Source organism: Bombus vosnesenskii, unplaced genomic scaffold (assembly GCF_011952255.1).
Source record: "Bombus vosnesenskii isolate JDL3184/JDL3185 unplaced genomic scaffold, Bvos_JDL3184-5_v1.1 scf7180000016263, whole genome shotgun sequence".
Lineage (NCBI taxonomy): Eukaryota > Metazoa > Arthropoda > Insecta > Hymenoptera > Apidae > Bombus > Bombus vosnesenskii.
Window position 1 is genome coordinate 684,547 of NW_022884332.1, and position 16,257 is coordinate 700,803.

Consider the following 16,257-nt stretch of genomic DNA (forward strand, 5'->3'; position numbering starts at 1 on the left):
GCCAGAATTCTCCTGTATAATTAACATCGTTGGGGTCTGATAATTAAAAAAAGTTGGAAATAATTCGTGATAGCAATTCTTAAACAAAACGTATAGCAGCTTCGTTTTTCGAAATATCAAAAGTTCGAAGTTTTAGGATCTTTGGATTTTAGAATATTCAAATATTCAGGCATTCGGTCCTTCGAATTTTTCAGTTAAACAAATTTTTATATAAACGAGTTCTTCGTATATTTAATTACGCTTTTATAACGCTTACAACTTCTAGTTTCTACGCTTAAAAGTTGTTTCACGCGATACGGATATGTCTTGTAATAGTTGTCTGGTAAGAGCTAAACTACCTATTTTTGAATGCGGTTGTTGTTGATCGTTTGAAATCAGTATCGGATTGTTTGGCGTATACCGTTAGAATTCAGCTTCACGATATCGCTTTTCCATTACTTTTTTCTGCATAATTACATCATCAAATTGTAGCGCATTAATTATTTTTTCAACAATTTAGTAACATAGAATTTCAGAAATTCAATGATTATTTCTCTACGTTAAAGAAATCACGGTAAAAACGTTTACGAATATAATACGCAATTTTGATCTATTTTTTGTTAATTAAATTGTTATGTAGCAATAATGATGTAGTAACAATTTTTTAAATAAAATCTATGTTTAATATAAAAACGACAAATAAATAAATAGGCAAACGAACAAATCAACAAAGGTTGAATTAAATTTAAATTTTTTAATAAATTAACCTTTTTTCTTCTATTTGATTGACATAACCAGCCTAATTTAAGCGAGGCGACGTTTCACATTCAGCTAAAATCAAATGTCAGATGACTTTTACGTTTGCCGTGGTCCAATCTCGTTAATTTCCCCGCCGATCTCAGACGCGTGAAACCGATTCAACGGCGTTGCAATATTATTAGCGAAATAGCTGACTACGCATATCGATCGACCGTTTCTGCGCTGAAATCCCGTAACTGCGCATTTCGCAGGACCACACGTGGATATCGACTTTTACTTCGTAACGCTTCTCTGGCGACGACAGTCTGTATTCAATTACGACCAAGCAATTCCACCATCGTTAAACGTTTGATGGCCCCATTTATAACAGGTACCGCACCAAATTCTCAAACAATTTACTAGAATTTCCAATTCAAACATTTTACAAATTTTTAATTCTTTTTATTCCATGATTCTGTAGTCACAAGCGATTTTTAATTCGGCCGAGGGTGACGATTAACCATTAATAACGAATCAAGAGCCAATACACGCAATGGATATCGCTTTTTTACTGCTATTGTCATATTTTAAATCAGAGAGAATTTTTATTTCGTCCTTTTACCTTCATCTGGTTTAACGATTAATTTTGCAAATGTAACTGGATCTATATCGAGGCAAAAGTACAAGTAAATGGTAATCAAATACTTTTCTCGGAAGCGAGTCATTGTACGTTGTACAATAATCGCAAAGATTGTATAATAATATGAGTTTTACCAATCAATGAAATTAGGTTTCAGTAAGTTGTGAATATTACCAGATTTAATTAATATGTAATTAGAACCTCGTAAATTCTCACAAATATTTTATCCTTATTCATGTCAGTAGCAATTTTTATCGATAAAACAAACAAAAATCTTTGCTTCTTAAATGGTCAGCTAACGAATAAAAATATTTTAATTATTCATCGACGAATCTCTTTTCATTCTGTGTTTCGTATTGATTATAAGACACCTTGAATTTCCACGTATTAATCGAAAACTGACGCTGTACGCACAGCTTTGAATTTGACGTACCAAAGTCAACGTTACTCTTATTGGGCCAGTGCTTCGCGAAGGTGGTCTTCCGTTTAATTTCGCTGTGTCCATTCGTCATAGACGTCCGCAATCCAATCTACGAATTGCTCGCTGACTTGCATATTGTTCCGATACATGTTTGAAGAGTATTTTTAGATACACGCTCGAACGAAACAGGAAGAGATATGGTCGAGCACGATCAGCTTCGCTTGACAAGTAGGCTTAACCTCGTGTAAGCACGCTTACGTACTATCTTGTACTACTTTCCTCGAAGATTTTTTCAAGATATATGACAATTTCTAAATTTATTCGTACGAAGTGTAATTTAAATTATTAAAGCCTTTCCCTTGTTTCTATAAAGGATATTTATTTTAAATTTAAGATCAAAGGGAGTCTTAGGATGAATCGTTTATGGAAAAAGATTTAAACATAGAATTTCAGAATAGTTCACCTATAGATACGTAGTAGATAGAATTTGTGAATAGTTTTGATATTTTAATTATTGGTTATTTCGATATTTAATTGCCCTTTAATCATATATTAAAGGACATAGCTAAGTTTAAATTTGATACTCGGGACATAGAGAAGGGTATGTTCGATTAATTTAATCGATTAAATAGTAGTTCGCTAGACAAGAATTTGACATATTAACAATATGAAACAATTTATTCGAGGAGCGCGAAAAATGAAATAGTTGGTAAGCTAAAATATGGTAATAGCTGGTAAGCTATTTGTTCAGGTGTGTAAGAAGAAAGGAATAAAACGACGAAAGTAAAATACATGTGGATTTCCTATAGACGAATGTAGGTCATTGATGTTAAAAGCATATATTCTCCTTCTTAAACGACTCAAGGCTGAACGATAAAAATTTCAATTTCCGTAATCGCGTATGTGCAGTTAATTCTCATTGAAAGAGAAAAGGGACGAATAAATATAAAGAATAATAGATGCATGTTTGTTACAATTTGAATAATTTGAATCGAGCGGTACGATGATCTTGTTTCTTTTCGTAAAATATGTATCTATTTCCTTGAATTCTTTTCGCAGCATCGAATACACGCGCATGGTCGTGACCCAAAAATTCTGCGCCGGGAATCATGTATTTTTATCATTTCATTTATTTACAAATAAACGGAAAGAATGAATTCCATTTTGTTAGACAAACCAATAACCTCATGAATATGTAATAGTATTTCAAGCACTCGCATCGGAAACATTTATTTGTTTACTCATTTGCGCCGCGTTTTTCCTTTTTTTCATTACAAATCATAAAATAATACTATCAACCTTGATGATTTTCACGAGCTCGATGTTGCAATTCTATCGAACGATATTTGCCTTTTTAATGATTCACGAAAGTTTAAACGAGCGTTTAAACTTTCAAGATCCAATCGATCGTGCTTTGAAAGTCAGGAAATTTGTATAATAAATCGTACCTGGTTGATATAACGTTAAATTTGAGATTTTGTGTGGATAAGATTTTAACGAACGATATAATACAAACGTAACGATACGTAACTACATGTTAATTTATTTCTCGCTTTTTCAATTCATAAAATCTAATTACTTCCTGTCAATGAATGCATTATTTAAAATACCAAGATTCACTGATACGACATTTCGGCTCGTATCCCTCGATCGTTTCAATCGTGGAAACAACAAAGCGGTAGTTGAATATCTGTACGTATTCTAGTTCTATCGATTCACGGAAATGTTAATTTTCTGAATACTTGTGTCCCTTTCGCGTAATTTAATCCTTGCTTTCCAAGCACAATCCCGAAGGGAGCGGTTCGATTGCTTTCGTTTCCAACGACGAGGAACGCGCTAAAATTCTGCTCTACCATACCCAATCGTACAGTTGCACGGAGTATGTGATTTTTCCGTTTCAGATACGTTCTTTCTCTTACGATAAACTTTCGATCGTACAGTTTTCCCGGAATGATCATCTTTAGCGATCCATTTTTTCTAGAAATTCTGTCTAAACAATATATGACAAGTATTTCTTAATTATTATTAATTACTCGAGCTAAATTGTCGAAATTCACGCATTAATATAAGCCATCGAATTTTAGTATTCTACATAGGATAACAATTAGCGTAAATATTACAGATTTCCAGAAATTCTTTTCGAATAGTTTACAAGTATTCCCGCATTGTTGATAATGTTTCGAGGTAAAAGCAAAAGATTCACACGTTGATATAGACCATCAGTTTGCAATATAATAATATGTCGGTTCACTGCGATAAACTGACAATTAGTTTCTTCCACGATCTCTTTTCATGTAGAATTATAATATTTATATCTCAGCGATTATGTCATTTTTACTACGACTCTTTCCAATAACACCGTTTCTTCTTTTTCATATTGCAGGAGTCATTAACAGGGGCGACTCTTTTAGAAGAAGAAGATCAAGGTCGAACTCTTTGGCACCTGCGGAACAAGATGGCGAGGAAAAACGTTCCGTGCCTGCGAAAGAGATCAGCTCGTACACAGTCGCGATACTGGGTGCAAGGGGTGTCGGGAAAACCGCCCTGATCAGCCAATTTATGACCAGCGAGTGTATAAACGCGTACGACAGACAGAAAGGTAACGTAACATCGTGTTTTTCAAGCACTCGTATCTGCTGCTCGTAAAGCAAGCGAGTCGTGTTTAACATACGAAACTGAAAATACTGGCCAACTTGACGAAAGTGAAATAAATTGCGTCAGCGAATGTATCCACGTAACAGTGACGGTGAATCTGAGGGATAATTTGAGATTCGATGTTTGATGAAAATTTACCACTTTGTCCAAATGTTAGTAATTACAGATAATAATTAAACGACTGAAAAACTTCCTTATCGCTTTTGCTTCGTTTCTTTTTTTATTTCGAATAAGTTGTAAGACGGATGTCTTAAGGAAGAAAAACAAATCTACGATCGTACACATTCTATAAATATCGAATATTTCTACATAGGTTAGTTGTTTCTAAGAAAAAGAATATTTTTCTAAAATCCGTTTTATCGAAAGTCACGTGTCTGAAATTTTATTACGTTTTATAATATTATGTTCGACGATAGTTAATCTATATTAATCCCATAGATTTCATATTTCCGACGTGCAAAGTTCTTCGCATAACTCTCGATGTAATTCTATTCATGGAATATTCTTACATTCGTGATATTTCAGATTCTGTTATACGTATACTCTAGAAATTCAGAATAACGTAACTCTGCTATCAACTTTTGTCATTTTTGTTCGCAAGAACTTACAACGTAAAGATATGTTTGGAGTACCAAACGAAATATCAGAATTATTATTAAGAATTATTTTTAAATTTTCCAATACCACACATACCTAACAAAATCCTAAATATCTTCTCGATACCTTTTCTTTACGGACCTCGAATTGCGTCTGAAAAGGAGCCAATTTTCGAACCTTCGAACCATAGGATGCTAGTTAACCGTCTCCCCAAAAACACTCCATTCTCCATTCTCCGTTTTTCAGACCTTCGTTTTTCTCGTTTTTTCAATTTTCTTCCGTTTTCTTTGCCGCTTTCATCAATCCTTCCTCCTACTGCTAGTTACCCTCGAGTTTCACGGTCATTGATGAGCCGAGCAAAGGTTTGCTCGGTTCCTTTCCTATCTAGCTGATTTGCCACGGGGAAATACGTAGAAACAAGTACGAGAAGAATTCCAAACTGTTTTCAACTATCGCGAATTATGAGCACAAAAAAATATGTTAATATATGATAAGAAACAAAATTTTACTTGCATAAAATTTTATTGAAAGAAGAACGCTTTGATTTATTCTATCGATTCACGATGCTATTTGAAATAGCACGTATCAGGATAACTAGAGAATGTATCTGATGAAAGTTATTCCAAGCCATCGAAGATAGTGGAACATTTCTCACAGCAATATATAGTCGTTGACAAAACTAAATGGACAGGTGCTAGATATTAGTGAAACAGATTTAGACTAGTATTGATATCTTGCGTATATTTAAATTCTATTTATTATATATTCTTCGAGACTTCTAGAATCTCCGCTGAAGCAGAATGCTGCTAAAATCTCAGGAAAATTCTGCGTGTAGTCTTTATACTGGTTGGTGAGTGATACGATGAAAACATGATTGACACCGCGATCTATTCTGCCCGTCAGCCTTCGGATGATTGCGAAGCCGAGAAGTGGATAATTCGCAGACTTAATGAAAGCTTCGACTAGGAGTTTTAACTCGAGAATCGCTGTATAACGTCGCTATAAAATATTTCGGTTTGGTCTAGCACCTGGGTTCCTAATCCATTTATTTTTTATTGAAAATTTTATACATTTATTTACTTTAATACGGCTACACACTGTCGTATCAAATACAAACGAATTTAAGTTAAGGGTTTTCAATCTTTTCCATCTCATGGCACGTAAAGAAGATATATTATATTTGTTTCAAGACAGAGATTCACATCGGACAGCTATTGTGATTTTTTAATCTGGCAGTCGTCAGTGTTTCCGAATAAATACTAGACACAAGTACTTAAGTATCGCGTCCTTTTAAAATTCTCGCGATGGATCGCCTGTGGATCTCTCTCTTTTACATTTTCAACAATAAGATCATACGCTCACGAGCGTATCTACCAAATATTAATCTACCAAACTACGCAACGTCGGTCTTTCAAAACCTCGGTAACGATCGTTTCACTCGTTTTCATTGGCTCTAAATCGCGCTGCGAATTGAAATCGCGAATTTTGACCTCGCTCACCCCGTTTTGAAGCAACGAACCGTGTCGGTTTCCGTTTTCCGACCGATTGTATATAACTGTTGGCGGGCGTCGGCGACCTTTTTCCCTCGTTTCGTTCAACGCTCGCTCGGAGAAGCCACAATGGCGATGACAATGCGCCAGACGAACGTAGCTCGCTTTCAGACTGCTTCTCGGTTATGCATAGCTTTATTTTTGGCTTTCGCGATGAAACGCCTGGTAACGAACCGGAGTTGACCACGCAATCGAAAAAGCGAATTCGCTCGTTGATACAGCTTCTAAAAAGGAAATGTCAAGAAGGATGAATGGATTTAGCGGCGGATGATAGCAGGAAGCTACTTGTTATCGTACATCATTTTGCTTTTGGACGGAAAGGGTCGGGAGTAGCGAAAATGTTGGATCGTCGCCATTCGTCTTGGTCAATTAAGGGGAGGATGGGTTTGTGAATTTTCATCGTAGTACGTCAAATTTGTTGTTTTATAGGTTGAAGGGTGTGTTTGTCCGACACTGTTGAAGTGAATTCTCTAGTGTTTAGTTTTCTTAGTTCTCGAAGCCGTTGAACACTAAATCGATATCGTTTAACACTAAATCAATTTGAAGGACCTCAGCTTCGTAGCTTTTTCTAGGAACATGTCTTGCACAAATGGGGCAGCGGAGTACAGACAGGCTAGTTTTTCGTAATTATATAAATACCCATAGGTCCATGGCTTTGCAGCTCTCTTGTAAAGTAACGCTGCCAGCGTGCGGATCTGGACTGGCATACACGTTGTACTTATACTTAAACTTACTTAAATATATTTCTATTGTACATCCATCCACGCATTTCCTCTCTCAATTCCGAGATAAAACCTCATCAGGCATGTTTGTTGGTATTAAATTGAAATTGAACGACAAAGTAGTTATTTATTGGGATAAAGGGGTAGAAATATGTGATATTGAACTTGTAATGAGACGATGTTCTTTTTTCATACGTTTCAGAATGCTTCGATAATTATAACAATTAAATTATTTTTATGGATATAAATAGAATTTTCTACCGCGTGTAAAATTTAGCGTGAGATTTGATAAACGAAACGCTGATTGATCATCGTATGCATTTGTGCAACTTTTTGAAATTAAACTACCGTAAATTACGTTTCGGTTTGTTTGAATTATACTTAAATTATAATTAATACTATATATCGAAATTAGCGTCATTGGTTACTAAGAAAATCTATTGAATTTACCGAATTAATACATTCGCGATATAATACACGTATACAACGAATTAACGTGTCCGCTGTTATTGACATAACGTCACGTCCACTCGATAATTCAATTACACAATGTTACCAGCGCAACTATTTTGTTTTTCAGTTTAAGCATTTGGACGAAAAGACTGCCTATTAAGATAGGCGTTATCGGTTAGAATAAATATTTTTCCGGCGAAAAGAAGTATGCGAATCCAGATACTAAGCAGATATTCAGGTATCGATCATTAACGGTTCCACTATTTCGCCAAGGAAGCTACGCGTATAAACAAAAGGCTCGGACAGCGCGAAAGAAATATTATTATCGTCGTATGTTTCTATAAATTTGAGACTACATCCTCGAAAAAAAAATGTTCAAAAGAAATAACGTAGGTTCGATGATCCACTTCGTTCGAGTTTCCGATACAGGCTAATGAAAATGAAAGCAAAGCTGCGACAAGGTTTCGAGAAACGACATTTGTACCGTCTTTTACGAGCAACTGCGTCTCGTCAGGGCAATCGTTCGATGTTTTTCTAAGCTCGTGCGCGGTCAACCGAAAAACGAGTCATCGACTGCGAGATCAACGTGAATCATCGACTTTATTTTGCATGAGAGTTTGCTGGCAAGCGTGTCGATGGCCCAACGCACGATGGACACTATCTTCTACTCTATTTCATTTCGCGGTGCCAGTGTGCAACTCGGCATCAAGCGTTTCCACCACGGAAATATCCGCGTGTCGCAATCTCCGCGTAATCATAAGCGGCGTCGAAAATAGAAATTACGAATTTTTCGGGCGATCCCCGCGTATCAATTTCGTCAACTACGACCGTTCCGACGAAATATGAATTTCGTCTTTTTCGTCGCGTTCTAGTAAAATCGTATCTCCGATTAGACTCTCTCGTGGATCTGTTTACGTTAAACTTAAGATATTCGTTAGATCAAACGTTGAAAGTTAAATCTCTAATTTCTCAGTTTTCCTTTTCTTCGATTAATCGCATGAAAACAAATTTAAGGAACGTAGAATCGTTTCGAGTTCTCTTGAGAACTGAATCCAGGGTTATTTAAGTAGTATAATATATTTATATTTATTTATATCCTGACACGTTTCGAGTTTCGTTTAAGCGTCTAAGTTTAAGTTTATCAAAATGTAGATCCGACTACTTCATTGCAAAGATCGGTATATACGTATCGTCTCGTTAGGTTACTGGATTTCGAATTATAGTAGATTTAATAGGACCGAATATTTCTCTTCCACGGTCTTCTCTCTAGAATTACCAAATCCAGATTTATTCCGTTCTACGGACGTCTCAGCTACTTAGTCTGTAGGGATTTTAGTACACCGGTGGTCATTACGAAATACGATATTCGTCACTTCGCCGCACCTTCGTTACGTTTCGATACATTCGAGGGAACAATTTAAAACGCTCGTGAATTTATGAGAAATAAAATAATAAACAGCAAATCCTATCAACATACGTACAAAAAATAATCCTACGGGATTTCCGTAAAAAATGATGTACGTAACATACATTTTAATCGTAAAGAAAAGTTTCAAATTCGATACACGACACGCTCTACTTCCACCTTACTTGCTTATTTTACTTCATTCGATTTTATGATTTTTTCTAATTAAAATATTGTCTCTACAATAAATAGATAAAAAAATAGATCGCGTATTAGATAAAGAAAAGGTATTGCGATCGTCGTTCTGGAATTAATAGCAGTATCCGAGTTAAAATCGTATCTGACAATAGACAAAAGATAGGGAAAGCATGAAACTCGCTGAAATATCGGCGGTTGACGATAATAGACCCACAATAGAAGTCGGTAGGATCTGTTCTCGATTCAGGTGTCTCGAAATAGATCGCTTGACGAAAATAAGCGAGATGGTTTATAGTTCTGACAGACTGGTCTTCGTTCGTATCCGATTAACAGCCCTTGGCCAAGAAAAGCCGTTTTACGCGAGAAAGCTGCTACGTGGCTGTAAACGTGTACGCTCGGACCCGATCTAACGCGTTGGCCAACGGGAAAATCGGCTGTGCGTGCATCGTTCCATTCTTTTACAAATAATCCGAGTACGATTTCAACGATTTACACGTTACGGCTAACGGCTCGTTAAACCTCGCTGGTTTACGTAAGAATCCACCTTGTGTTTCGATTCCGTCCGATAGGAAAGACAAGAGTCGATCTTCTTCGATGAAACGAACAGTGTGGCGATCCTGTAAATACATCGATCGTAGTTGGATCGGTTACGAATTGATACGTTTAAGTGGTATAGTTTGTCGTATAGCGTTTACGTACTAATTAATTAGGTCCAAGCAAATTAAATTGCGTATCGTTTAGTAGTATTTTGATGTTGCGAGAACGAAATGTATTTCATAACCGTATCGTACGTGCTATATAAAACATTTTGAAATGAGACGCGTCTGTCGCCATTATACTTGTAAACTTTAAACTAATTTGGAAATATATAACATAGAAATTACAAGATATTCATTGCAAACATATATTTAGTAGAAAAATTAATGTACAGCATGAACGATCGTTTTAAGCGTATAATAAGTGTCAAATATGATCCTATCGTCATAGTGTCAAAGATTACCGATAGAATGAATAATTGGTCTCTGCAGAATGTACGTTTGTACTAAATATCTCGTCATTTTTGTGTATATCTTTAGTTTTCTTTCATATATAATCGTGATATCCGTATTTCGTTACTATGCTAGCGAAATTTCAGAATGTTTCATGTGACACGCATAATATATCAATGAACACGAATGTTTTTAATCTCGCAGAGGCAACGTTAAACGTAATAAACGTGCAAAATTTTCTGAAAAATGGTCGTCCTTCCAGTTTGCTAACGTTTTAAAAAATCTCACGGCGTGAAATAGGACTAAAGATTCTAAAAATTTGGCGGTATTCGTAAAAAGCGTAAAACGAGATATTCGCACTAAAATACAATTACTATAAAATTATCATATTGAAATTTAATTACTACAGTCATATTTCCGGTATTTTTTATCTTGTCACTGTAGAGAAAGCTTAATTGGAAATTAAAAAGATTCACAATCTGTTAATTTGCTTTGGTTTTGCTCGAAAATTGAGTTTTTAACGTAGAATTTTTTCTCCAGCGTAATGAATCCTTTTCTCTTTTGCCAATTCTACGTTCCACGCAACGGGAAATACATCGTAATATAATATCCATAGAAATGATATCAAGCTGGCACAAATTATGTACCATGAGAATGTTGCTGACAGCATGAATATGTTTGTTCACGTAATCTTCAGAGCGTATTTTCCCTAATGGCGTGACATTTACGCAGACAATGAAGTAGAGGCAGCTTACACAACACGGCTATGGATATTCAAACGTAAGGGTAGGCCAATAGGCCAGGAAATTGTTAGGAGAAAAATATGCAAAGAATGATCTATATTTACGGTAACCTATATGGTGACATTAATTTTACCAGCTTCGTGTATTTTTCAAGTTAATTTTCTATACTTCCATAGATAAAGAACGATATCAAACATGGTATAGATTGTTATCGTGTACGTTGCTCGTTATAATATTTGCAGCGTGAAGAGTATCTCTATTTACGTTCTGATACTTTATGTTCAGAAAGATATATAAATTTGCATAAATACTCTTAATTTATTAATTACCTTGAATCTACCTGGATCGTTTTTTTCGGATATCAAAGTAAAATCCCAATTTTTCTCGTCATACCGTCATTTCCATCTTCGGATCCTACTTCACGCTCTATATCCTAATCGATCACCGCCAAGCTGAAGCGACACCAACGATTCTGGAAATTCCAACTATTCTTTTCGCTCGTAACCGATCATCCTTTTTGGATATTTCTAATCTTCCGTTTACGTGATCAATGATCACAACGAAAGTAAAGTTGCTTTCAAGGGATGTAACGACACTGAAAATGTTTGTTTCGAGACGGTTCGAACAACAGAGGAACTTGCAGAGCTTTCTGGGTCGAGGAGGCAGGCCAGTCCGTCCAGGCGACGTGAAATATCGTCGTGACACCCTGTTTGCTTTTCACCTGCTGTAACAGATACAGCTCTTCGCCACGATTACGCTATACAACTAACGTCGGTCTCGAGCATCTATTTCACTCGGCCATGACGTTATCGGGAAATTGCCTGCGAGTCGTTCTTCCATCGCGTTCATTCGCTGGCTATTTATAGTGACAAACGGTTTCTTTGGACTTTCCGAAAGGATTTGGATTAAAAAGCTCGCGTCTTTCCGCGTCTTATTAAAATTGTTCTCGTGGCAGATTTCATTTCTCTTCGCTACAGAAGAAGTTTCGTCCTTCCTCCATCGAAAATCTCGATTCTTCGTTTTTGGTTTTTAATTTATCTTTTATTTTTATCCTTCTTTCTTTCGAGATGATTTCATCGTGGTTTCTCGCGTTTCAGTAACAAATTTTTACATAGACGGGATTACGTTGATTCTTCCCTTTCTAGGAATCGCGAACGAAAACGTGTATTTACATAGTTAAGAAAAAAGTAGAAAGTATGAAAGGAAGATGGGTGTAAATTTGTGAATGCGAAACATTGTAATTTTTAGAGAAATAACTATATTGTTAGAGAATTAACTACATTGGAATACAGTTTACAAACAGGAGATCAAAGAGTTTAGTTCTCTGATACTTTTTGTCAAGATTCTTCTTACAATATCTTTTCGATAACCTTCGTTTCATACGATTTCGTGGAATTGAATTACTAATAATTTTTAATAGCTCGCGATTCAACACAAGGTATAATCTGCAGATTTTCCATCTGCAGATTTAGGCACTGAGGAAAACGGAAGTTTGATCGAAGCTGGAAATTGCCGCTGTTTTGATTTCTTTATTTCGAAGAATTTACGCTGATGCTTTTATCGGAAATGAAAAAAGTATTTCAATCTTTTCTCTAATAATATTTTATAATAATAATAGTAATAATAATAATAATAATAATAATTTTTAAAACATCGGTCTTCGAGATTCCTTCTTCTTTCGTCATAAATCACTTTCGATTTCGTTTTTGTAACTTCTCGATAACATTTTTTCATTCGTTCAGATTGTAACGAGCTCGATCTGCTTAATTAAAATACAGATACTGGAGAGCTTTTTCATATGGAATCGACGCCGCTGGATTATCGTTTAAATCCAATCGACCAATGCAAGACTTTGGTCGACTTACAAACCACGGATTTGTGCCAGCAAGTATCGTTTCCATAACGGCTACTTCTTGCACCCGTATCGCTATGCTCAGCCAAAAATGTTGCTCGCAAAGTATCTCTTCGTCATGCTCTCGTAGATATAAATTGCGGTACACCGTTAAAGAAGATTAATTGTGAAATGAGTTTGTGGTTTTGTCTGGTAGGTTTGACACGTAGAATATACAAAAGCATTACATGGTTGTGCCTGTTACGTTATTATAAATATACAATTTTTTATATTATGTAATTTATATTCTAATTAAACCATGTTTGAATTTTTAGACTAGACAGCCACGTTAATTTATATTATTTGTGCACTTTATCCATTTATTATATATTATTTGTTTCGTCATACGTACTAATCGATAACGTTGTATCGTTAGATTATTGTTGTACTATTCGAAGTTCGATCACGTACTCGACTACATAAAACTTTTTCCTAGTCTTAGTTACGATTTACAGTTACAAATTATTACGTTTTCTACGAAATAACGATACATGTAAAACGAAGAAAATTGGCAATTTTACGTTTACAACAGGGCCTTCCGACAGAATTATCTTTTCACGTTTAAACATTACCATTTGGTAGAAGTATTACATTACGCTCAATATGCAGTATTTCTTTCACTGGCAGCGATTTAATTCAGGCAGTGCTTAACCGCGAAACGGTGCAACGAGAAACTTCGAAGACGTTTGGTTTGGAAAGGATCGCTAAAGGATACACATTGAAAACAGACGGTCGTTTCTTTGCCAAGTAACAAAAACCGACGTCAAGAATAAATCTTTGTTGCGCGAACGTCCTAGATTCGAAAGATGGTAACGATTTTGGCTGCTTCCTTTACGAATCCTGCTATCCATTTTTCGTTACACATCCTGCATAATTTCACTGGAAGCACGTACTTAAAACGGAGACGTACGGTTTAATGTTCGCATATAATTTCCAATAACTTGCAAATGAAACAGATATTACGACAAGATTTTATCTCGAAACTTCTATCTCGAACAGAGTAACAAGAATATTCTCGTTTAAAATTTTACATTCTCTAACAGGATCGTTATTAATTTTCGAAATTTTATTTGGATATTCTAATTCGATATTCGAAATGTTCGAGTATCTTCGAAAATATGTATGATTTTTAAGTTTGATCGATTAAACGAATTTTTTACATTCATCGAAATATCTTAATTACCAATATTCTTCTGACTTTAACTAATTTCTATTTTCTCTGAAACATCTTCTAATTACAAATATTCTGTTAATTAATCTTTTTCTCCATTCGATTCGTCCATATACGTATTTCTTTTAATCGATCAGATATCAACCTGAACGATATTTATATTTCGAATTTTTCTTAAATTTCTATAAACGTCCCGATTTCTATTATTATTTCCAAGAAATATTTTCTACGAATTAGCGATATTCCTCTAATTAATTTGCCATCTCCATTTCCTGAAATTTCCATAAACATCGTCATTTCTATTAATACGTAATTCCCATGTATTTTCTAAAGGCATTTGCTAATTAGCAACATTCCCCTAACAAGTCTCCCACTCACCAACCCATCCGCTTTTCTAGTAATTAAGCAACGATTTCAACGTTAGACCATATCAACTCTAAATGCATTCACGAAATAAATCCGTTTAATACGAACGATGCCGAATGTCGAATATCGAAACACGCGGGAATAATTAGCGGCTAACGTATCTCGATCGATTGTCAATCGTTTCTGAACAAAATTATAAACCAACACGGTCCCCGATAGCGATATCACGGTCTGTGGTTCCGCTTTAATCCCACAGCTGACACAACAAATCGTGCGTGTTCACGGATTACGACGAAGTGCATGAGCATACTAGACGGGTAATAGCACGATGACCCCGCTGGCTATCCTCTAACGAGGCAGGATCGATTTAACGCGCGTCTGGTTATGTTTTTATCAACCTCGTCGGATACAGAATCGATCGGAGCTCGATGATCCATTGGTTGCTTTCGTAATCGAATCTCATCATTTAATAGAATCTTGTTTCGTAATTTTTAAAGCTTCTTCCTCGAGCCAACGAGGCTCTGTTTGCCTTTGATTATGGTTTTTGCCTGAGTTTATCAGCGAAACGAAGCTGCAAAGTCGAGAGAAAGTTGAAAAACGCTTTTTTAATTGGTACTCTGCGAAGTTGGGCGAAAGGTTGATATATCTTCGACGAGTAGCTATGAAAGGTTATCAGAGAGGGAAGAAATTTGTGGTTTTACTCTTCCCGATGAAACATTCTTCAGCCTGACGATTTGATTTTCTGAAAGTTATCGTTGAAATTAGTTAGAGATATACGAGATTTGTTATTTCCCAGTTTCTTTCTCGTTGAATTTTGTCTTCTTATTATACGACGTATACATCGTGTTATACGAGATATTTGCACGTGTAAAATAGGGTTAAAATTATTAAAATATTTAAGGATGTTTCTTCGTACAATCGTTGGTACAATTTGAATACTATCGAACTGGATCTACGTGTCGAAATATAATTTTTAAATACCGAATATGTATAATTTCTCGTTAATATCTATCGATCATATATGGAACCTTTACGACACTTGACACGAAAAAATGATATATACTTAAGCTAAGCCTACACTGACAGGCAATTGTCCGCAAACACGTGTCGCAGTCAATCAGCATCTGTCTTTCTGCGGATTTCCCTCGAAAGACAGATGCTGATTGGCCGCGACACGTGTTTGCGGGCAAATGTCTGTCAGCGTTGATTCAGCTTTATCTACAAATCTCACTTTCACGTTAAAGGTTGTCGTTCTTCCCAAATCTTCTTTAAAATCAGATCCACGCCTTATTTCCTTTAATTTCCTTCGATTTCGAAAATATTGCTCGCACCTCGCTCTACGGACGCAATTTCAAATCTTCCGTTTTAATTAAGTCGAACTGAATGTAATTAAGAGCCCGATCCAACTCCGTAGACAACTTACTCATCGAGTGTGCGCAGTTTTTTCTAAACTCGTGCAATTACCGTATCCGAAGACGCTTTCATTTTGCGTGTTCCAAGGCGCCAGCCTTTGTGACCCGGAACGTGGATACATTAGAAACCGAAGTTTCCCGTTTACTTAACAAAGTTTCGCTGGGTTTCGAGTAAACTTGCAGCTCGTCTCGACTTGGACCAGAAGTTGAAACGTTCGACGAATTCGTCACCGAAGACGCCTCTGTAATTACTTGGGACGAGAACGCCAAGATCGATCGCGTTTTCACGGGAAACTCGCCGTTTAAACGCGACCAAGATAAATTCGC

At 35.9% G+C, this 16,257-nt stretch overlaps 1 protein-coding gene across 3 annotated transcripts in view; it reads left to right on the forward strand.

Moving 5' to 3' along the window:
* Positions 1-16,257, forward strand: part of LOC117242095 (GTP-binding protein RAD) — an 80,802-nt gene that overhangs the window by 47,286 nt on the left and 17,259 nt on the right. For all 3 annotated transcript variants that reach the window (XM_033508479.1, XM_033508480.1, XM_033508481.1), the window contains exon 4: positions 4,162-4,377. In XM_033508479.1, the coding sequence (XP_033364370.1) occupies positions 4,162-4,377 (216 nt within the window). The remainder of the gene's footprint in view (positions 1-4,161; positions 4,378-16,257) is intronic.